The sequence below is a fragment of the Balaenoptera borealis genome (assembly GCF_965194805.1).
Source record: "Balaenoptera borealis genome assembly, chromosome: 16".
In the NCBI taxonomy this organism is placed as follows: domain Eukaryota; kingdom Metazoa; phylum Chordata; class Mammalia; order Artiodactyla; family Balaenopteridae; genus Balaenoptera; species Balaenoptera borealis.
In genome coordinates this window covers 29,972,005-29,995,723 of record NC_138872.1, presented here as the reverse complement: position 1 = coordinate 29,995,723, position 23,719 = coordinate 29,972,005, and the positions used below count along the sequence as shown (strand labels likewise).

General features: G+C 43.3%; 1 protein-coding gene across 1 annotated transcript in view; it reads right to left on the bottom strand.

Annotated features, from left to right (window-relative positions):
• The window catches only part of TMC2 (transmembrane channel like 2), an 80,760-nt gene that overhangs the window by 6,799 nt on the left and 50,242 nt on the right, over positions 1 to 23,719 (bottom strand). The window contains exons 10-16 of the mRNA XM_082361501.1: positions 19,790 to 19,978; positions 18,506 to 18,685; positions 16,733 to 16,882; positions 14,621 to 14,749; positions 13,108 to 13,175; positions 12,048 to 12,287; positions 3,231 to 3,356 (exon numbers count right to left, since the gene is read on the bottom strand). Of these exons, the coding sequence (XP_082217627.1) occupies positions 3,231 to 3,356; positions 12,048 to 12,287; positions 13,108 to 13,175; positions 14,621 to 14,749; positions 16,733 to 16,882; positions 18,506 to 18,685; positions 19,790 to 19,978 (1,082 nt within the window). The remainder of the gene's footprint in view (positions 1 to 3,230; positions 3,357 to 12,047; positions 12,288 to 13,107; positions 13,176 to 14,620; positions 14,750 to 16,732; positions 16,883 to 18,505; positions 18,686 to 19,789; positions 19,979 to 23,719) is intronic.

The following is a 23,719-nucleotide window of genomic DNA, read 5'->3' as shown; positions in this document are numbered from 1 at the left end:
CATCCTAAGTCCTCCACTTAACATTGACAAGGTCTTGGACATCCCTGTTCTCTCTTTATTTTATTGAACACATTTCTAGTTCTCAGAGTGTTTAATAAAGCTTAGCTAAAGGAATCAGTCCTCTTCTGGGAAACCTGAAGAGGCAGGGGAGAGGCAGGGTTTCTTGTCTGCAGAAGCAGCTGCTTGTGTTTCCTGGATACCTGCCCTGTGCCAGGCTCTGAGCCATGTGCATCCCACTCCACGTCTCACTGGTTTTGATGAAACCCTGTGAAGAAGAAAGGATGACTCCCGTCTTTACAGGTCAGCATCCTGGAATGCAGAGAGGTTAAGTCACTTGCCCAAGGCCACCCTATCTATTTGCACTTGTCGGAGACCACATTTGACGCCAAAGTCTTCAAGTGCTGAGAGAGGAGAGAGAGGTGCTAAGCGACCTGCTCCAAGCTTGCCTAGAAACACAACTGCATAGACCCCAAAGGCCCTCTACCCAGGGTGCACTGATGGGAATGTCTGTCCTGGGCTTGTGGTTTTCAGAGTCCAGCCCCCACTGGCTGACTGGGTGGCTGGGTGTCCTTTGAGGCTATAGCCTGGGCTTCCCTTTCACAAGATCTAGGATTTGGGGCTTGTCCTGGATGTACCACCTGAGAAGGAGGGGCCACAAAAGCCCCGGATGCCTCCTGGACTGGGTGCTCCGACAGCCTGTCCTTATCTGTCACTTTTCTTCCTGCATTTCAAGCCCCGGCTGCTCCAGCTGGGGTCTTCTGATCCTTGCCCTCAGGGTGGGGCTGCCCTGAGCCACTTCAGCTGAATCCTCGAGCTCTCTTACAGGCAGAAGGGAGGAACCACGCTGCCTTTGGCAGAGTGTGGGTCAGAGGCTGTCCCGTGAGCTTCCTGAAGCAAAGACTCAGAGGACCGTGGGCGACAAGAGGCCAGAAGGAGGACAGGCAAGGGACCACCATCTGTTGGGAAGGCGCCCACGAGGCCTCGCCCTCTCTCCTAATTCACAGCCCATTTGTTAGGGAGGAGCCAGAGATCAGAGAAGATAAAATGCTCCTGGGTGGCTGTGTTCCTCCTGAGGCTGTTTCCAAGCTTAGTATTTCCCTGTGCTGCCCCCGTAAGGTCAGGTTTGGTGTCTGGGTTCCAGAATTTCCTCAGGTGGTTGTCACTACCATGTCAGCCCTCCTTCATGCCAGGACTAGAAGCAGAGGATGTCTGAAGTCAAGGATGTAAGGAAATACACCTATTTGGGAGACAATTCAGCACTGTCTTCAAAGATTGAAGAAACACATACCTATGACCCAGCAATACCACGTCTAGAAGTCTATCTTAGAGAAAACTGTAATATGCGCACAAGGAGACATATAAGGAGCACATTTGCAATAGCAAAAAAGTGGAAACAACCTATCTCTATGCAGAGAAATGGTCAAATTGTGGTTTGATCACACAACTGATAAAAGAAATTTTCACATATTGAGGTATGGGGAAGTCATTCTGGTTTATACATGAGCTAACTTGAATTTTATGCTCACTAAAGTAGCCTGCTTGTGACCTATCAAGCATACATTGTACATATGCTTTTTTTTTTTTTGGTGACCTTGCGACTTGCGGGATCTCAGTTCTCTGACCAGGGATTGAACCCGAGCCACGGCAGTAAAAGCCCAGATTCCTAACCACTAGGCCATCAGGGACCTCCTATATCTGTTTTAATTATGAAAGAAAAGGGCACATTGACCAGAAGTAAAGAATGTCCATGTGAAAAATAAAGATTAAATGTCTCCTTTCCTAGGATTCCAATGCTGGTCCTCCTTTGATGATAAGATTCCCTTCCCAGATGCCAAGGCCGTACTGACTCACTGTGTATGTGCTGATCTGTTATTTTTTTGAAACCTTGAAGGAATGTATCCTTGATTTGTTTAATGTTCTTTGTTCTGTCAAGATATAAAATTGTGCTGAAAACCATGCTTCTCTGGAGCAACTTCTCAGAGTTATCTAAGAAGCTGTCTTCTGGGCTATAGTCCTCAGTTTGGCTCAGATAAAACTCTTTTCTATTCCTATTATAGATTGTTTATTGATTATTTTTATGACACAATGGAATACAGTGGAGCCATGAAAATGTGTGCTCATGGATCCACATGAAAAAGTCCCCCAAACATAATGTGAGTGAGGAAAGCTGTGTAGTCTGAACGAGTCATGAAAAATTTTTGAACTCAGAAAACAATAGTACATACACGTGATTAAATGGTCCAGATTGGAAATGAGGAAAACTAATCCAAATAGTGGTCACCTTTGGAGAGGGAGGGAGAGAGAAAGACTGGGTGGGGCTTGAAGTGTAACATTTATTTCTTTTAAAAAGAGAGACTGATCTGAAGCAAATATTGCTAAATGTTAACATCTGTTTAATCTTGTGATCCTGTACATGCTTGTCTGTATGTTTCTGTACGTTAGGAATATTTCACAATTTCCTGCCCTGTTCCTTCCTTGAGCGTTCATTGTTTGCCTCCTACGCCTCAGGCATGGGGCTGGTGTTGGGGATACAGAGATCGCCAAGCCCACCCACATCTTCAGTCTGTGAGAAGGATGGTGACAAATGCACCGAACACTCTAGTGCATGGGGGATGCTCTGTAGAGAAATCCTGAGGGCCCAGCCAGGGACAGGCTGCATCAGGCCTCAGCTTTCTTGGGGAAGGGGTCTTTGATATTTCCAGTGGATGTTTTGGAGGGTGCTGCAGACAATGTCAGTACTCACCTTATGCTTTGGGCTCTATCTTCAGTGTGCTCACTGAAAGACTTACAGCTGCCAGTGCCTGAAGCCCCGCCCCACACTCGGAAACCATTCTGTCCATGAAGGCAGCTGGCCCAAACTGCCAGGCAATTAACCAACGCCTCTTCCCTTCCACATCTCCCAGCAGCACTCAACCAGTGATGGATGGGAACTGGTCTACAGAGGCCCCGGATCCCTCACCCTTGAGCAGGATAACTCAGAGGCACACCTTCCCAGAACTCCCAGCAGGATTAAAGTCACCCCAGTAGTTAGAATGCACCTTCCTGTCCCTTCTCTGTCTTACTTCCCTACACACACTGCCCCCTCCAGTTGCAATTTAGATTGCGTTTAAGTCTTTGTCTTAGGATCTGCTTCTGGGAAATCCAGATTGAGAGGGCAAGAAAGAAGGACCTGCCAAGGAAGTCTCGGGGAGGTTTCCACGAGGCAGAGCCATGGCCCCTGGCTAACTTACAACATCAGCAGGATGGCTGGAATGATCAGGCCTGGATTGGCGAGGAAAGCAAAAATCTTGCCCAGGAAGGTTGGGAAATCGTTTTCGACTGTCTCTTGGATGACATCATACATTCTGTTTTTCCCACTGGAAAGAGGAGAGAATACATTATAGCGTGCTGTGAAGCTCATATGGCATAAACAACTGTGTACATACCCTGGAGGGTCCAGGCCACCACTCACAACTACTCTCCTGGAAGAACAGGGCTCTTCTCCACAGGGACTGGAGTGGAAAAAGCCCCCACGCGGGGCTGCCCTGTAGGCGAGGGCTTAGAGCTGCCTCAGCACCTGGCTCCCCAGCTTCAAGTCCTCGGCGGCTCACAACCTCTCAAACTACCTTGGTCTCCTGTGCCTGGCACCTTCCTCGGCAAGATGAAAATGGGTTTTCTCCTGTACTCTCATGGGAGAAAATGGCCTGTGATGTAGCTACGAGACCAACATGGAGCTTCCTCTGGGTCCCTGGGCCTGGAGGCAGCTCTCCAGATACTGATGTGATGGACAGCCTCATGGTGACTCAAAAATACCTACAATTAGTCTTCAGATGAGAATTCCAGTATTGCCTAGGGCAGGCTCTTGGACAGTTCACAACAGTAATTTTGATTTTCTTCAAATACCTAAGAACCATTATGCAGACTGCCTTCCACAAATACCTGCCCAGAGACTACTGTCTGCTCCTGGCTTTTGGTTGGTAGCTTTGGTGCCAAGAACTGGAATTTATGGTTTGAAATTCCTGATTTAAATCCTCTCTCTTCCATTTATTAGCTGTGGGACACCATGGACAATTTACTTACTCACTTTCTGCCCGTATTCATACTCTCACTCTCCCCACTAGAGCTGTACTTTTCAATGTGGTTATTAAAATTAAATTAAATTAAATTAAAAATTCAGTTTCTTAGTCACACATTTCAAGGAGTCATGTGACTAATAGCTACTATATTTGAGGAGCAGATGTGGATTTTTTTCCCTCATATAGAAAATTCTGTTGGTTAGTGCTGCAGAGGTTTGATATCTTTGGGCAAGATACTGAAAATTTCTCTGCCCTGGTTTCCTCATCCGTATAATATAGTACAATAATAAAATAGTATATACAATATGGTATTATAATAACAGCATTTGTCTCAGATTGTTTAGAGGACATAGACATGAATTCATATAAAACATTGAGTATGGGGCTGTCAAATTATAAGTGCCCTCCAAAATGTTGCATCTAGAAGCTGCATTTTTCTCTTATGTGTCAATCAGGGGTTAGCAAACAATGGCCCATGGACCAAATTTGGCTTGTTACCTGTTTTTATAAGGCCTGTGGGCTAAGAATGGCTTTTACATTTTTAAATAATTGGAAAAATATCAAAAGAAGAATAATATTTTGTGACACATAAAAATTGAAGTTGGGGCTTCCCTGGTGGTGCAGTGGTTAAGAATCTGCCGGCCAATGCAGGGGACACGGGTTCGAGCCCTGGTCCGGGAAGTTCCCACATGCCGCGGAGCAATGAAGCCCGTGCGCCACAACTACTGAGCCTGCACTCTAGAGCCCGCAAGCCACAGCTACTGAGTCCTCATGCCCCAACTACTGAAGCCCGCGCGCCTAGAGCCCGTGCTCCGCAACAAGAGAAGCCACCGCAATGAGAAGCCCACGCACCGCAACGAAGAGTAGCCCCCGCTTGCCGCAACTGGAGAAAGCACGCACGCAGCCAGGAAGACCCAACGCAGCCAAAAATAAATAAATAAAAATAAATAAATAAATTAAAAAAAAAATTGAAGTATGAAATTCAAACTTCAGTGTATGTAAATGTTTTATTGGAACACAGCCATGCTCATTTGTTTATGTATAGTCTCTGGTTGTTTTTGTGCTATAATAGCAGAGATGAGTGTTAGCAAACATCTGTGGCCATCTCGATGCTTAGTACTGTTGCACAGCGCACTACAAATTGCAATGATGTAGTTATAACATGACAGCATTTCAAGTGCCATGCATATCACCATATTATAACATTTAATTTATTATTAGTAGTATTATTTGGCTGTGCCCTGCAGCTTGCGGGATCTTAGTTCCTCGACCAGGAATTGAACCCGCACCCTCGCCAGTGAAAGCGCAGAGTCCTAACCACTGGACCGCCAGGAAATCCCTATTATTTTTTTAATTACTACTGCATACCCATTTTGTAAAAACAAGAAAAGTGGACTTCAAATGTGACGCTTAAGTCACAATAGAATGTGGATTATTTTGTCATTGAATTATGACGTATTAGATGATGCATTAGTTTTCAGTGACTACTGTGTAACCAATTACCACACTGGAGGCTTAAAACAATACAAATTATTTTCTTACAGTTCTGGAGGTCAAAAAGTCTGAAATGGTTTCACTGGACTGAAACCAAGGTGTCAGCAGGGCTGCTCTCCTTTCAGAGGGAGGCTCTAGGGAAGAATCTGTTTCTTTTTCTCAACTTTTAGAGCTTCATTCCCTGCATTCCTTGGCTCATGGCCCCTCCCTCTATCTTCAAAGCTAGCAGCATAGAATCTTCAAATCTCTTTCTGCTTTCAAGGTCACATCACTTACTGCTCTTCTACAGTCAAATATCTCTTTGCCTCCCTCTAATAAGGACACGTGATTTAGGGCCCATCTGGGTAATTCAGACAATCTCCCCGTCTCAACATCTTTAATCAGATAAGCAAAGACCATTTTGATATATAAGGTAACATCCACATGTTCCAGGGATTAGGACCTGGATATCTTTGGGAGCCATTATTCAGCCCACCAGTCTGCTCTCTGGCCTCCAAACATTCATACTCATTCCACCTGCAAAATATATTCACCACCATCCCTACATGTCCCAAAGTCTCAACCTATTACAGCATCAACTCAGAGTCCAAAAATCTCATCTACATATCATGGACTCAAAAGTCCCAAATCTCATCTAAATCAGGTGTAGGTGAGACTTTGGGTATGATCCATTTTGGGGCAAAATTTCTCTCTATCTGTGGAGCTGTGAAACTAGAAAGCAAGTTATTTACTCCCAAAATACAATGGTGGGTCAGCCATAGGATAACAGTTATAGATATTCCAATTCCAAAAGGAAGAAAATGGAAGGAAGAAAGGAATCACCAGTTCCCAGCAATTTTGAAGTCCAATCAGCCAAACTCCATTAGATTTCAAAGGTCTGAGAATAATTTTCTCTTGGCTCAACCCTCTGTGCCTGCCTGCAGCTCTGCCCTCCAGGCCCAAGACTCTGGCCTCGGAGTCACCCTTCCTTTTTCTTGAAGAGTAGCACAGGTTTCAGCTGAGTAGATTTGATCAGCCTGTTTACTGACTATAGAATATTTGGAGTCCAACAGCTTTCCTTCATTTTGTCTCTTCTCTGCCCCTTTCAGTCCAAGCTGTGATACTGCTCATACAACAATCTCAAATACCTGGTGGGTCTTCCAAGTATGTTGTGGGAATTCAGTCCATTACACAAGAGCGTCCTACACAGATCTTTCCCAGATAATTCCATTTCTATTTCTGGCCTCTGCTGAGATGGTTGAGAGGATCCGAGCTACATGCTTAAAGAATCATCTGTGTGAATGAATATTCAGATCCTTCAGAAGCACTAGCAAAAGGTTGTCCAGCCTCCTCCTTGGCTTTCTCCTTAGAGCATGCTTTCCTAACAGTGGATCTGTTTTTAGAGTCTTCTGCAAACTGGACAGTCTGAGAATTTCCCAAATCATCAAGTCCTGGTTCCTTTTTGCTTATCAGTTCTTTCCTCAATTTATCTCTTTCTTCTCACATTTTTAGTATAAACAGCAAGAAGAATCTAGGCTGCACCTTCAACACTTAGAAATATCCTCAGCTATAATCTCCAAAATATACAAACAGATCATATAACTCTACAACAAAAAAACAAACAACCCAATTGAAAAATGGGCAGAAAACCTTAACAGACATTTCTCCAAAGAAGACATAAAAATGGCCAGTAGGCACATGAAAAGATGCTCAATATCACCAATTATTAGAGAAATGCAAATCAAAACTACAATGAGGTACCACCTAACACTGGTCAGAATGGCCATCATTAAAAAGTCTACAAATAACAAATGCTGGAGAGAGTGTGGAGAAAAGGGAACTCTCTTACACTGTTGGTGGGAATGTAAGTTGGTGCAGCCACTATGAAAACAGTATGGAGCTTCCTCAGAAAACTAAAAATAGAACTACCATATGATCCAGCAATCCCACTCCTGGGCATATACCTGGACAAAACTATAATTCAAAAAGATACATGCACCCCTATGTTCATAGAAGCACTATTCACAATAGCCAAGACATGGAAACAACCTAAAGGTCCATCGACAGATGAATGGATAAAGAAGATGTGGTACATATATACAATGGAATATTACTCATCCATTAAAAAGAACAAAACAATGACATTTGCAGCAACATGGATACAACCAGAGATTATCATATTAAGTGAAGTAAGTCAGAAAGCGAAAGACAAATATCATATGATATCACTTATATGTGGAATCTAAAATATGGCACAAATGAATTTATCTACAAAACAGAAACAGACTCACAGATATAGAGAACAGACTTGTGGTTGCCAAGGGGGAGGGAGGGAGGGGGAGGGATGGACTGGAAGTTTGAGATTAGTAGATGCAAACTATTATATATGGGATGGGTAAACAACAAGGTCCTACTGTATAGCACAGGGAACTATATCCAATCTCCTGGAAAAAAACCATAATGGAAAAGAATATAAAAAAATGTATATATGTGTATAACTAAATCACTTTGCTGTACAGCAGAAATTAGCACAATATTGTAAATCAACTATACTTCAATAAAAAAAACAGAGAAAAAAGTTTTTACTAAGATTGATCTTCAAAAAAAATAAAAAGAAATATCCTCAGCTGTGGCGGTCTAGTGGTTAAGACTCTGTGCTTCCACTGTAGGGGGTGTGGGTTCGATCCCTGGTCAGGGAATTAAGATCTCACATGCCACGCGGTGCAACCAAAAAAAAAAAAAAAGAAAAAGAAAAAGAAAAAAAATATCCTCAGCTAAATATACAAGTTTATCATTTACAAATTCAGCTTTCCATACAACTGAAGGACATAGTTTATCTAAGCTTTCTGTCTCTATATAACAAGGATACCCTTTCCTCTGGTTTCCAAAATCATGGTTCTCATTTACCAGTGATGAAGTAATTAAATTGTAGGAGCTGAAGGAATGTATTCAGAGAAAATATACTTATGACTTTTAGATTTTCCAGCAAGAGCAGTTGCTTGAAGAGTTGAGGACATTCAAACACAAGGCAAGTGATCTCAGGTGGTTTTCCTTGGCTCTTAATGAGTCAATAGATGTTACTGATACTGCTTAGTTTATTTGAGGAGTTAATGCCAAGTCTGAAGTGACTGAAGAATTAACTCCTAAGAATATTCTGTGCAGGACATATATGGGTGAAATTTTCTCAAAGAAATTGAGAAAACACTAATTTAGTACAACTGAATGGAATGGAATTCAGTACAACTGAAATGAAGTGGAATCTGCTATGATGTGCTACAACTGATAATGGTCAAACTATATGTAGAGCAGAAGTCAGAGCTGAACAAATTAACAAAGCTTGTGAAATTTTCAGTGTGTGCACACTATGGTTATTCATTTTCTTACTCATCAGTAAGTAATTTGTAGAAAATATTTGAATCTATCATGTACAATTGAGTCAAGAGTGTCAATGGTAAACTTCATTTGCTCTCATGACTTAATCATTTTCATATCTGTGAATTTTTATCAAAAATAGAAACTGAATATCCTGACTTGCCCTACTGCACAGCAGTCCGATGGCTTGGCAGTAATAAAGCTTTATGGCAAATTTTTTTCCTATGGTGGTAGATGTGTTGCCATGTCTCGTACAAAAATGGATCTGGCAGCAAAGATGGCTATCTGGGCAGGACAACTGATTTTTGATGATAGAGAATAGTAACTCTGAACCTCTATTATGTGAAATATCACCTCCTCCCCCCTCAAAAGAATTCCATTCTTCTCATTGGTAGTCCTGTATTACAAAAAATTATACTCTATTATTATCATATTTTGAATTTTGCCAGTAAAAACTTTGTGGGCATTTGTTTCTCTCCTGTTATGTAAGTACCTACATAATAGTCTTGATTTTGTCTCTTGATCCCCGAAGCCTAAAATATGTACTATCAGGTTCTAAAAAAGAAAAGTTAGCTGACCCCTGGTGTAGATAATGCTTCCCACCTCATAGCATTGTTATGAATACCAGCTACCCCGAATTCGGGCAGGGCTCAAGCTTAACAAATTCGTATATATGCCCTACTATGGATTAGCACACGCCTTCAACTACTCTACAGATAACAGCACACTAAATCCTCATAGCAACAACTGAAATAAAGTGGAATCTGCTGTGACGTGCTACAACTGATAATGGTCAAACTATATACAGAGGAGAAGGTGGCATAGCTGAACAACTTAACAAAGCTTGTGAAATTTTCCATCTCAGAGGCAATGAATCTGCTGTGTAACTTGCTCAAGATGACCCAGCTGGCAAACGATAGAGCCAGTTCTAGAGTCTATGCTCTAAATCAGGAGTGGTGGCAATTTTTCTCCAAAAAAGATTTTAGGCTTTGTGAGCCAGATGGCCTCTGTTGGAACTACTCAAATTCTGCTGTTGTAGTTAGAAAGCAGCCATAGATTATATGTAAGCAAATGAGTGAAGTTGTGTCCTAATAAAACTTTATTTACAAAAACAGGTGGTCTGGATTTGGTCCATGGGATGTAGTTTACCAACCCTTACTTTTAACTATATGCTCTGCAATGCTGCCCATCTCACTCATTTATCTTGCCTGCCTGGATCTGGTCCAAACCCTAAAAGTGAATTTCTGCCAGGTGAAGGGTCTGGTTCAAGCACTGACCATAAATTTTCTCCTAGACACTGGGTGTAAAGCAGGGAGAAAGAAAGAAAAAAAAAAAAATCACACCTGCATGGAGCTTATGGTCTGGTGGGGGAGACAGACAACAAACAAGATAAAAAAGCAAAAAGAATGGCATGCTAGATGTTGGTAAAGAGATGTGATAAACAGAAGTAATGACGTGTGTGTGTGTGTGTGTGTGTGTGTGTGTGTGTGTGTGTGTGTGTGTGTGTGATTTCAGTTAGGGTCTCCAGGGAAGGCCTCACTGAAAAGGTGACCATTGAGTAAAGCTCGGAAGCAAGTGAGAGGACAGCTGTGAAAATGCTTGAGGGATGAATGTTCTAGCTGTTGGTGGGTTTTGAGCAGAAGAGTGACAGGAAGGAGGTGGCAGCCATGTGTCCTCCTGGGCTCCACTCGTGGGTCCCTTCCTCTGCTATCTGGATGTCAGCTGTCAGGGCCTCAGGGAGCAGATGAAGCAAGAGCGGGGCAGGTGGCGAGGGCCAGACATGGCACGGGCCTACTCACTGGCCTCCTGCCTGGAACAGGTGGGTGGTCTGGGCAAAGGGGCACCGGCATTTGCACCCAGAGCCCAGCCCTCCAAACCTTGCTCAGGAAGAAGGCTAAAGAAGCTTCTGCCACTTCTGCCACATGGTTGTCCCTCAGCCTGGTGCCCAGGCCTCCTGCCGCTCGGCATGGTCCTCCACTCTGGATCCAACCCCCCTTTCCTTCTGTCTGGACCCCCGTTCAGCCCCATTACACTCTGCTGTGAGCTCTCCTGCTAACGACTCCTCTGAGCTCCCACAGCCCTTGCTGTGGGGCACCAAGCACAGGGCTTTATCAAGGTCAGTCTGTTATAAACTGAGAAGTGTCAGTTCAGCATTTCCCAAAGCATGTTGATCCACATTAGTAGGCAGGGTCGGGACTGGAGTGAGGTGGGTGAGGCCCTGGGGTGCACAGTTTAAGGAGGTACTGCCCTCGGGGTTGTGCAAGTGCAGGGTGGGCACCTTACTAGCCTCACCCTCCTCCCTGCCCTAGATGGTGTTCCATGGAGCAAGGGTCTGTGGTCAGTAGGGATGGAAGCACCGGCTTGCACACGGTCTCTCACTGCACGTTTCTTCAGAGCCTTGAATAAAGGAGTGTGCATTGTGCATTTCTAAGTGAGGAGGTGGTAGATGAAAGGGGTAGCATGTCCCAAACTCTTGAACCACAGAATCCTTTTTTATGCAGAAAAGAAAGGGCTTTGTTTTCAGAGGGTGTCACATTTGGAAATTGAGCAGTAGATGCACATTCTGTCTCCATCTACCTCCTTACATAATTATTTAGCTCTTTATATACAATGTCCAGTCTCTGAAACTAGTCTGGCTTATACCTTGAGCCTACAGTGCCCTGTAGAGCATGAGGACCCTGTCCAGAGTCTCAGTAGCGGCTTCACATTTGAATGGGACTTGTAAATGTACGGTCATTTCATTTTCAGAATGCCCTGTTACTCATCCCATGGCAAGGTAATCCAGGGCAGTAGATTATCCATATGTTAAAAGGTTAGAGCTGTGCTGTCCAATATGGTAGCCATTAGCCACTGGTGGTTATTTAAATTAAAATTAATTTAAATGAAATAAAATTGGAAATTCAATTTCTTGGTCCTCATTTCAAGTGCTCAACAGCCACATGTGGCTGGTGGCTACCATATTGGATAGCACAGACATAGAACATCTCCATCCTGCAGAAAACTCTGTTGAACAGCATTAATGATTTTCCCAAAGCTCCATGGCCTTTTGCAGGCTGAAGTGACACCAGAACTGGAATTCTGAGCCTGAGATCTCTGAGCAGACTGCCCTGGGAGAGGAGGTGCTCCCCTGCAACTGAGACTGTGCACCTGAATGGCCCGCAGTCAAAGGAGGGTGGAAGGGACATGACGGTGTAGGCCACCGGCAGGAGGCTGAGGAAGAGCACCAGCAGCAAGAGGCCCATGTAGAAGTTGTTGGATCGGGAGGCTTTGAACACGCGTTCGTGGGGGACGTTGCTGCTCATCACCGCCCAGCACTGGAAGTACATGGAGGTCAGCAGGCGCAGCACGTTGATGCCCACCAGTCCTGGGGCGTAGAAGGAGCCCATCCTGGAAGGGCAGAGACCGCACACCTGGTTGGCTCGACAGCAGGAGAGGCCGGGGAAGGACGGCAGAAGGAAACGGGACTGATGGGCTAGGGGCAGGAGGCCTTGTTGCTTTCTCTGTAGGTCCCAAGGGAAGGGGCCTCCCATTTAACCAGGACATTTATCACCAAGCCATAGCCATCCATTCCTCAGGACAGGGACTCCCTGAGCATTCCTGGCTTGGGTTCTGGCCAGGATTTTACCACTGCCCCACCGCCAGGCATGGAGCAAATTACATGGTCTCTTGTCTGTTTCTCCATGGTCTCCATTAAATAGCATTGCTGCTCAGAAAAGTATTTGAAGTCCTTAAATTAAAACAATTGGATATTGGCTTGCTATGAGCCTTTGAAAGCGTTTGGCTGAAGTCAGGCAGCCTCCTCTAACTCCTTCTCAGAGGGAAGTTCCTCAGTTCATTTATCTCCCTCCCTCCTTCTCTCTTTCCTTTCCTCCCCTTCCTTCTCCCTCCCTCCCTTTCCTTCTCTTCTTTCTTTCCCACCCTACTTTTTCCTTTTTTCCTTCTTCCCTCTCTCCTCCCTCTTTCCTCCCTCTTCCTTTTCTCCTTCTCTCTCCCTAGCTCTTCTCTCCCCTCTCTACGTACATGGTAGCAAGTGGGTAGGCCAGACACTGTCCTGGTTCTCCTCTAGTCCTGCTCAAGTGAAAGAAGGGAGCTCAGAGAGGCCAGATGATTTGTCCAGCCTCTCTCTAGCTGGTTGAGGCAAAGTCTGGGATTCCAGCTTTTTTGACTCCCCAGATGAGGAGATCACCAGAGGAAATGGATAACTCACCAGATCATTCCTTGGTTGAAGATCAAACCAAGCACATTTCCACTAATATCAAACTCAGCATATGAGGGCTGGAGGGAGAGAGAGAGAGAGGAGAGAAAGTCTGTTAGGTCGTGTCCGCCAGACCCCACTACCAGTCAACTGACCAAGCCACTCCACCCCAAAGAGCCTGCTCTGGTGACCAGAGAGGAAACTTAGATTCGGAGTTCTATTTCTTTAACATGTTTTCAACTTTTAAAAAAAGAGTTTTGAAGTTCTCAAACTTGAAACTTTCTTCAATATCTTCTCCAATTAAAATAATGAGAATTTTTTGGGAATTCCATGGCAGTGCAGTGGTTAGGACTCCACACTTCCACCGCAGGGGTCTGGGTTCAATCCCTGGTCGGGAAATAAAGATCCCGCAAGCTGTGCAGCATAGCCAAACTAAAAAAAAAAAAAACAGAGAGAGAATTTTTACCTTTTATGGCCTGCAGGCTGACAGTGTGTCCTTGGGAGGCCCCAAGAGAACGTTTTATCAATGTTCTAATCAGAAATGTAACTTGAAATTATAAGCAAGGAGTAAATGAAATAAATAACAAAATGCAAATAATTAAATGAGTCAAATGTAAAGAAAGCTTTAAAAACAAAATAAATAAATCTCTCCTCCAATCTTTCTCCTTCTCATCGTTTTTAAAAATTAATTAATTAATTAATTTTTGGCTGCGTTGGGTCTTTGTTGCTGCACGTGGGCTTTCTCTCTAGTTGTGGCAAGCAGGGGCTACTCTTCGTTGCGGTGCGCGGGCTTCTCATTGTGGTGGCTTCTCTTGTTACGGAGCACGGGCTCTAGGCGCACAAGCTTCAGTAGTTGTGGCTCGCGGGCTCTAGAGCGCAGGCTCACTAGTTGTGGTGCACGGGCTTAGTTGCTCCGTGGCATGTGGGATCTTCCCGGACCAGGGATCGAACCCATATCCCCTGCATTGGTAGGTGGATTCTTAACCACTGCGCCAGCAGGGAAGCCCCGCTCTCATCTTCTTCTTCATGGAAAGGAACCACCTCAGCCAGATGCAGATTTTCAACCTGACTCTGATTTTCAGAGTTTTGGAAATTTGTCAACTGTTTGAAAGAACATAAAGTGTGTGAGCATTAGGGAGTCGGGGTCTTTGTGAGGCCAGCTTAAACCTGCTTCCCAATTTGTCTTACGGAAATGGAGATAAAAAGTGACAAGAATGAGAGAAGGAGGAAAACAAAGTGAGGAGAGAGAGAAGGAAAGTCAGGTGAGCGTGGATTAAAGGAAGAAACATGCAGAATCCAAATATAGGAGGGTTAAATCTTGGGAATTTAAAATTTAACATTTGAAAATATTAAAAAAACTTTTTATCTATTGGATTTTGTGTCCTGCTTAGAAAAAATTAAATATTACTTGACAGAGTAGAGACTGTCATTAAGCGTCTAAAGAAATGCACAGAATGCATCTGACTATATCAGAGAGGATGATTGGAACGCCTTTCTGCACAACGCCCATGAAGTGGTGACCTACAAATCCAGCCTCTAGGTCCCAGCACCAGCAGTAGTTCATGAACCGGACAAAACAAGCCCGCAGGAAGTCCCCCAGCAGGATGGTGATACACGTTACCAGCATGTCCGACACTGTCAGCCTCATGAATTCCTGCAAGGAGGAACATAGAGAAAGGGGATGGTCAGGGTTTGACCATGCCTGCTTCTCCCAACTGACTGCAGCCATGCCAATGCTCCCCCACCCACTCGTATTCTTCTCTGTGACCCTCTGATTAATGGTGGCAGAATGGTGGTGCAGATAAAAGACCCCATGCTTTGAAAAATGCTTACTATAGGTTCCAGCTCTACAAGTTACTAATTTATTGCTTTGGGATAGTCTCTGAACCTTTTGAAGTTGATAACATTAACCTTGCAGGGTTACTGGGAAAGTTAGTGATTATGTATGCAAATTGCCTGGCAGTTGGCAATACCCAGTATTTGGTAGTTATCAGCACTATTGCATAGATGTGGGATCTGAAGGCTCACTCCTTGCTTCCCCCACCTGCTCTGAAGTGCCAGCTGCCCCAGCTAAGACTGAATCTGACCATTGTCCCTGGGGACAGCAGCTGGTTTTCTTCACCCCCTGCTAATTGGATTTTTTTTGGGGGGGGGTATGTAGAGAAAATAATGTAGGTTTTTCACAGAGGCACACAGAAGAAGAGCCAAAAGCAAAGGAACAAAGTTTTCTTTGATGTGTAGAGTACATATAATTTATTAATTTTTTTTGAAAAGTTGGAAAGATCTACCTGACTTCGTCACAATCTTTAAGACATCTAATAGACTTGGAGTTCCCAGGGGACATAGGGTCTGCTCTATTCATTTTTGTATCTTCCAAGATGATTAATAAATGCTTGCTGGATGAACGGCTGATGAGTTTTCAGGGTTTTTCCTTAACAAGAATTCAGACTATTACTCTTAAGTAAAACACAAACTGACTTGTATCAGGTTTCCACGTCTATGCAAGGTGATGCTCTGGGGCCTGGGGTGAAGGTGGTGGTGGACATAGGTGAGCAGGACAAAACGCCTCAAACCCATCATTACCAACAAACTCAGAAGGAAACAAGTTTTAATCAGTGATAGGCATTCAGGGAGGAGGGCAAGAGAGATGCCTTCCAAGGATGTGAGGAAGGAAAAGAGAAATTCTATAGCAGAATATTCCAAAGGAATCATGTAGGTAATGAACTCTCTTCTTTCTTCTAAAGAGGGTAGGTTTTACTGACTTGAAGGCTTTCTCTGTTACACACTGTGATGGGTTTAGAAATGTGAGTTGCTCTACACATTAAAGATGAGGACGATTTGAAGAGAATGGGGGAATTTAGACTAGAGGAGATGAGAAGTCATGAGTCTGAGCCTTCTGTGAAGGAAGCAGGGAGAAAAAGCCCCCAGGACCCCGTGGAAAGGAAACCCTGCCTCAGGAAAATATCTGCTGGTGGACTTGTAGGCAGTGTTTGATGAAGTGTGTGATATAATCCTCTCCTCTATGGGACTTCATCAACCTCAGTTAAAAACACTGTTGTCCAATGCTCTATGGGCATGGATTCTTCAGGGGTGGCAGATGAATAGAAACCCCATGCAAAAAGACGGAGTTGAGGAAGAGAAGGCAGCTGATTCCTGTGTTACCTGTGAATACTTCAAGTTTCTGCCTAGGAAGGCAAAGAACACTAGCCTTTGAAGTCCACACTGTGTAAGCTACAGGAACAGTAGCGAAAGTGGATAAGGGGAAATGGTAGTTGTTAATTTTTGACATTCTAATGAAAACCTTTAATTCTCTTTACAGAAAAATGCACAGATGCGTATACACACAAAATCTTGTATACAACTTTTAGGAGTTGTATTCATGATTTCCAGGTGGAGAACCTCAGGCTTTCAGTGAAATCTGCAGTAAAACTCTAAATAAATCCAAGCGGTATTAGACTACTAGATGAAGCACAGAGAGAAATATGTGGGACACTGAAAAAAAGGTAACGTGAAAATGTGGAACTTTCCTAAGAAATGCTAGCTTGACATTTTGGTGGCTTAAAAATGGAAACATCAAGAAGGGATAACGAAGAACTGAGAACAGGGGTCACCTTTTCAGGAGAGCGTAACTACTCACAATGCCCACAGCTGTCTCCCAGCAAGAACCCCGGGGCACATCTGCAGGGCGCAGGGGTGGCCGGGGGACGCTCTCGTTCCAACCCGAGGAGTTGTAGTAGTGAAACAGAGTCCAGTGGGTGATGTTCTTTATTGTCTCTTCGTTAGAAAGCTAGAATGGAAGATGGAGATGTGGGGTTGGAAGGAGCCAGGGAAGGTCCAATGTTTCCACAGGAACAACAAATAGAGCCAGCATATGCCACAACCCTACCATCTAGCCCCTGCCCTACCCCTCAACAGGTCTCTCCAGAAATGCCCTCCCCAGCCTTTCAATCTATAGAGGAGAGGGGGGCAACTGGCTAAAGTCCTTGGGTCTTTTCCAGGAAGTTTTCTTCTCTGTTATTATTCATCTGTCCATTCATCCATTTGTCCATCCATCCATCCATTCAGTTATTCATTCTTCTTTTGAGATTAATTTATTCAGGGTCTATTCTGGGCATATAAGGCAGAGATTAATTTATTCAGGGTCTATTCTGGGCATATAAGGCAGAGATTAATTTATTCAGGGTCTATTCTGGGCATATAAGGCAGAGATTAATTTATTCAGGGTCTATTCTGGGCATATAAGGCAATGGTGACACAAGAGTGAACAGGAGCGACACAGGAGTGAACGGAGCTTTCCTCAGAAAGTTCACTGTCTAGTAAGTGACAGAGACGAACAGACAATTACAGACCAGAGTGATAAGAGCTGTGGGAAATTTTCTTTGGGGACTGAGGAAATCCACATCAGACAACAGGGCCCTTCCTGGAGGCAGTGACATCTGAGCCAAACCGCAGGAGGATTAGTCAACTAGTCAAACATGGGGAGAAGGGTGGAGAGAGAGGCAAGAGAGAATTTTGCCCCGTGGAGGAAATGTGAAGCTCAGGAGGGTGAAGGAGTTTACTAGGGTAGGAGGGAAGCAAGAAATGAAGGTGGAGAGTAGGTAAGGGTCAGATCCAGTCACTTCCATGCTGAGAAACTTCCAGTAGCTTCCTGTTAAGTTCCTGTTAGCTAACTTGCAGTTAGCTTCCTGTTCCTGTTTTCCTTTTTCCTGGAAAAAGTTCATGAGGAGGGAGGTGTGGGGAAGAGGAGCATCATAATCTGGCCCGTCCCCCAATTTCATTTTTCACTTCTTCCCCTGCACTCTATCGTTCAGCTAACTCATAGTTCCCTGTGTGCATGAGCTGTTCCCTCTGCTTTCTCCAAGGTCCGCTAAGATCCCCCACGGCGGGGTTTGCAGCCCCTCCTGTGCACTGCCACGCTGCCCTGGGCTTGCTCCCACTGAAGCACCTGCCCCAGCATGCTTCGATGAATGAGTCTGTCTCCCCTGGAACAGGAGCGTGTCTTGCTCTCTGCTGTACCCCCAGGGCCTGGCTTGGTGGGTACGCCATAACCATCTGGTGAGCAGTGATGAAAGGTTAACTCAACCATGACTTATCATCTCAGTGGATGCATACTGGGCTGGTAAACATTTATGGCAGCTAAGAAACAATACGGGAAAGCCTGCAGATAAAATATTAAGGGTACCAAATGAGATGCAGATGATGTGAAAAAGCCTAAGAAAAAGACAGTAAAGAACTGAAGCAAAATGTTAACAATTGGGTCATAGGAATCTGGTGATATTTTTCTTCATTTTACTTTTCTGACCTTTCCAAAAATTTTTAAATTAATATAAATTATGCACAAGGAAATTATTATATTTAAAAAAGAAATTTGGTGGGCACTAGGAATTGGGGGAATGTTTGTGGTCTTTACCTTCAGGTGGACGTCATCCATCAGGGCCAAAAGAAATGTGTAGAGGTTTCCCAGGAAGAGTGCAAAGATGCGCCCCAGCTGCCACTTCAGTCCAATGCGTGGGTGGTAATTCTCCAGGGCAGCAATGGTTTCAAACAGAGGGGGACAAAACATCCCAAGCAGGGACATCACAATTTCTACCTGAGAAATTGGGAGAGCTGGTTTAGTTTTGTCATCAATATCACTTGCTTCTCCACCATCTCTGCACCCCCAGGGCCATGCATCTCCATCTCCTTTTTGCCCCCTCCTCTGCCTCTGGAAATGCCCCGGGGTCTCCACAACTTGCTGTATGACCCTGGCGAAGGCACTAATAAGCCCTGAGCAGTCAGTGTGTGTTCCACAGGTCTTAATTGCTCTGTGACTGGTTGTCATCACGATTGCTGCTATTAGCATTGATAAAAATAGCAAACTATCTTTGAGAAGTAAATGAATTAACATATGGGACAGTGCTTTGTGTTCTGTAAAAGTTGTGAGCTAGGTAAGAATCACCTCCTCTCAGGAGCATGGAAGACCAGAAGCTCAGATCACAGAACAGAAACAACAGTAGAGGGATGTGGTGCAGGGTGTGGCCTTTGGGGTCAGCTTCATTCACACATCTGGTGGTGGATTTGCTGTCACCTAAGGTGATGAGATAATTGGGCCATGTGCCGCTCATCATTTAGGAGCCTAGCTGGGCATCATTCACATGGTGGAGGTCTCAGGTTCCCAAGAGAACAAGTTCCAAAATACAAGCACTTTTCAAGTCTGCTTGTATCGTCGTTGCTACTGTTTCACTGACTAAGGCAAGGGATGGGAAACAGATTCCACCTCTTCATGGGAGGAGCTAGAAAATCACATTGCAAAAAAATGTGGATACAAGGATGGGAAGAATTTGCCAACTACCACAGATGTCAAATTCCCAAGAGAGATTTATGGATTCAATGCAAGCGCAATAAAAACTTAATGTGTGTTATTGTGGATCTTGATGAGAGAACTCACTCTATCAGATATCAAGACATACAATAAAGCCATAGTTTATCAGTGTGTTATTAGTGCAAGAATAGACAAATACACCAATGGAATAGAAAAGCAAGCCCAGAATCACACCCATGCATTACTAGACAATTGATTTATAAGCGATGTAATTTCACTTTTTAAAATTAGTCCTATAGTCCAGAATTCAATAATTCAGCTTAATGGCATGGGAACCAGGGTAATGTCAGTATTTTCCTGAAATATTCACTTCAGCAGAGATGCCCTCCTCACCTCATTTCTTTCATACCAGCTGACGTTCTGCATTTTGGAGAATTCTTGGGATCGTTTCACCACAAAGTAAATGAGGTACCCACTTCCACACAAACAGCAGATGATGAGAAAGTTGGCCAGGACACGGAGAAATCTTGTCAGATGGACATTTTCTTCTTTGTTACTCTCTTGTTCATCCACTATTGATTCCTTGATGTGTGAAAATGAGATGTGAATAATAACAAGAAACCATTGTTGTTGGGTTCCTTGAGATTACTACTTTCTATATTTCCAGAAATGAAAGAATTCAGAGGGGGTGGTATATGGATAATGCTTTTCTTTAAGAAAATACATTTTGAATAGGTGAGGGAGATTAAGAGGTACAAACTTCCAGGTGAAAAATAAATGTCACGAGTACAAAATGTACAAAGTGGGAAATATAATTAATGACTAAGTAATATCTTTGTATGGTGACATATTATAACTAGACTTACGATGGTGGTCATTTTTAATTGTAGAGAAATATCACTCTGCCGTATAACAGGAACTAACATAGTGTTGAAAGTCAATTATACTCAACAAACAGACAAACAAACAAACTTATAGAAAAAGAGATCAGATTTGTGGTTACCAGAGGTGGGGGATGGGGTGGATGGAGGGAGAACTGGAGGAAGGCAGTCAAAAGATACAAACTTCTAGTTATAAGATAAATAAGTACTAGGGATGTAAGGTACATGTTAAATATAATTAACACTGCTGTATGTTATATATGAAAGTGGTTAGAGTAAGTCCCGCGTTCTCATCACAAGGAAAAATATATTTTTTTCTATTTCTTTAATTTTGTATCTATACGGGATGATGGATGTTCATGAAACTTACTGTGGTAATAATTTCATGATGTATGTAAGTCAAAGCATTATGCTGTGTGCACCTTAAACTTATACAGTGCTGTATGTCAATTATATCGCAATAAAACTGGAAGAAAAAAAGGAATCTTAAAAAATTACATTTTTTCTTGTTACTTCTACTTTGGTACATGTAGTGACAAAGCTTAGATTTACTGGATACTTACTGTGTGTTAGGTGTGGTGCTGAACACTCACCATCCATTATCCTTAATCCCAACAAAAAACCAGTTACAGCTACTAATGCCCAGAGAGATCTCAGTATCCAATGGGGGCTGTTTTAACTCTATAGATCAAGTAGTTTAGAATTTAATCTGAAAAATACTGAGTCTTCTGGGACTTCCCCGCACTTTCACTGCAGGCACTGCAGGCTTGATCCCTGGTCGGGGAACTAAGGTCCCATATGCCACCCGACTCGGCCAATATCAAGTCTTCTAAGCCAGGGGCTGGCTTTTTTTTTTTTTTTTTAATTAATTAATTAATTTATGGCTGTGTTGGGTCTTCATTTCTGTGCGAGGGCTTTCTCCAGTTGCGGCAAGCGGGGGCCGCCCTTCATCACGGTGCGCGGGCCTCTCACCATCGCGGCCTCTCCCGTTGCGGAGCACAGGCTCCAGACGCGCAGGCTCAGCAATTGTGGCTCACGGGCCCAGTCGCTCCGCGGCATGTGGGATCTTCCCAGACCAGGGCTCGAACCTGTGTGCCCTGCATTGGCAGGCAGATTCTCAACCACTGCGCCACCAGGGAAGCCCGCGGCTGGCTTTTTTAATAAAAAAGTTCTGGCCAAGTTTTTTTCTATTAAAAAACCAGATAGCAAATATCTTTGGTTTTGCAAGCCGTGTGGTCTCTCTCATAGCTACTCAACTATGTCACTGTAGCATGAAAGCAACTATAGATAATATATAAATAAATGAGCATGACTTTGTCTCAATAAAATCTTATTTACAAAAATAGGCAGCAGGCTGGATTTGGACCCTGGGCCATAGTTTGCTGACCCCTGTTCTAATCCATGGGCATGGTATATTTTTCCATTTATTTAGAGTTTCTTAATTCCTTTCAGCAATGTTTTGTACTTTTTGGTGTAGGCAGTCTCACACATTTTTTTTTTTTTTTGGTTAAATCTATTCCTTGGAATTTTTTGTACTTTATGTCATTTTATTGAAACTGGAAATAAATTATTTTCTAATTCTTTGCTGCTAGTGTATAAAAATACAATAGATTTTTTACTATTAACCTTGTATCCTGCATTAGTAAGTTTTTCATAGAAAGACACAATTAGTATATGGCAGAGCCAGGATGGAAAATGAGGTCTCCCGGACACCAAAGTACCTGGGAGATTTTTTTTTTAAATTGAAGTATAGTTCATTTATAATGTTGTGTTAATTACTACTGTACAGCAAAGTGATTCAGTTATACACACACACACACACACACACACACACACACACACACATATATATATATATATATATATATATATATATACATTCTTTTTAAAAAATATTCTTTTGCATTATGGTTTATCATAGGATATTGAATATAGTTCTCTGCGCTATATGGTAAGACCTTGTTGTTTATCCATTCTATATATAAAAGCGTCCATCTGCTAACCCCGACCTCCCACTCCATTCCTCCCCCACCTCCCTCCCGCTTGGCAACCACAAGTCTGTTCTCTATGTCCATGAGTCTCTTTCTGTTTCCTAGATAGGTTCATTTGTGTCATTTTTTAGATTCCACATATAAGTGATATCATATGGTGTTTGTCTTTCTCTTTCTGACTTATTTCACTTAGTATGATAATCTCTAGTTGCATTCATGTTGCTGCGAATGGCATTATTTTGTTCTTTTTAATGGATGAGTAGTATTCCACTGTACCACATCTTCTTTATCCATTCATCTATCGATGGACATTTAGGTTGTTTCCATGTCTTGGCTACTGTGAATAGTGCTGCTATGAACATAGGGGTGCATGTATCTTTTTTGAATTCTAGTTTTGTCTGGATATATGCCCAGGAGTGGGATTGCTGGATCATATGGTAATTCTATTTTTAGTTTTCTGAGGAACCTCCATACTGCTTTCATAGTGGCTGCACCAACTTACACTCCCAGTAACAGTGTAGGAAGGTCCCTTTTCTCCACACCCTCTCTTGCATTTGTTATTTGTAGACTTTTTAATGATGGCCATTCTGACTCATGTGAGGTGGTACTTCATTGTTGTTTTGATTTACATTTCTCTAATAATTAGTGATGTTGAGCATCTTTTCATGTGCCTATTGGCCATCTGTATTTCTTCTTTGGAGAAATGTCTATTTAGGTCTTCTGCCCATTTTTGGATAGGGTTGTTTGTTTTTTTGCTGTTGAGTTGTATGTGCTGTTTGTATATTTTGGAAATTTAGCCCTTGTCGGTTGCATCATTTGCAAATATTTTCTCCCATTCTGTAGGTTGTCTTTTTGTTTTGTTTATGGTTTTCATTGCTTTGCAAAAGCTTGTAAGTTTGATTAGGTCCCATTTGTTTATTTTTGTTTTTACTTCTATTGCCTTGGGAGAAGGAAGGAGATTTTTCAATCAATTAACAGTTATTGTGTTCGGGTTCAGTTTCAACTAACTCATCAGGCAGTTAGTATACATTAATGCACACAGTTCTCACAACATGTGCCCTGTTATATAAGTGGTTTTTAACAGACTCAGAGGAGAAGCCTTCTCCTTCCCATATGTTCAAAGTGCTTCACAGGCATTGACCTTCTTTGTCTCTCTCTAGTAGTCCTGAAGGAAGGGTCAAAGCCTTTGTTGACCCCTACCCTGCCCTTGGATGCTCCACCACAGGCTTCCCATTGCTGAGAAGGAGAAGAAGGAGAAGGAGAAGGAGAAGGAGAACTGAGCCCGCTCCCTGCTCTACCCACTGCCAAGCTGACTCTGGGGCTCATGAAACCCATGTAGTGAGTTGCTGAGCCCAAGCCCTGTCCCTGGTGGGTGTACCTGCCTTCTGTAGGCAACGATTGGTATCAGTGGGCAGCAGCCCACTTCTCCTCCCAGAAGGGCCAGGAGAGAA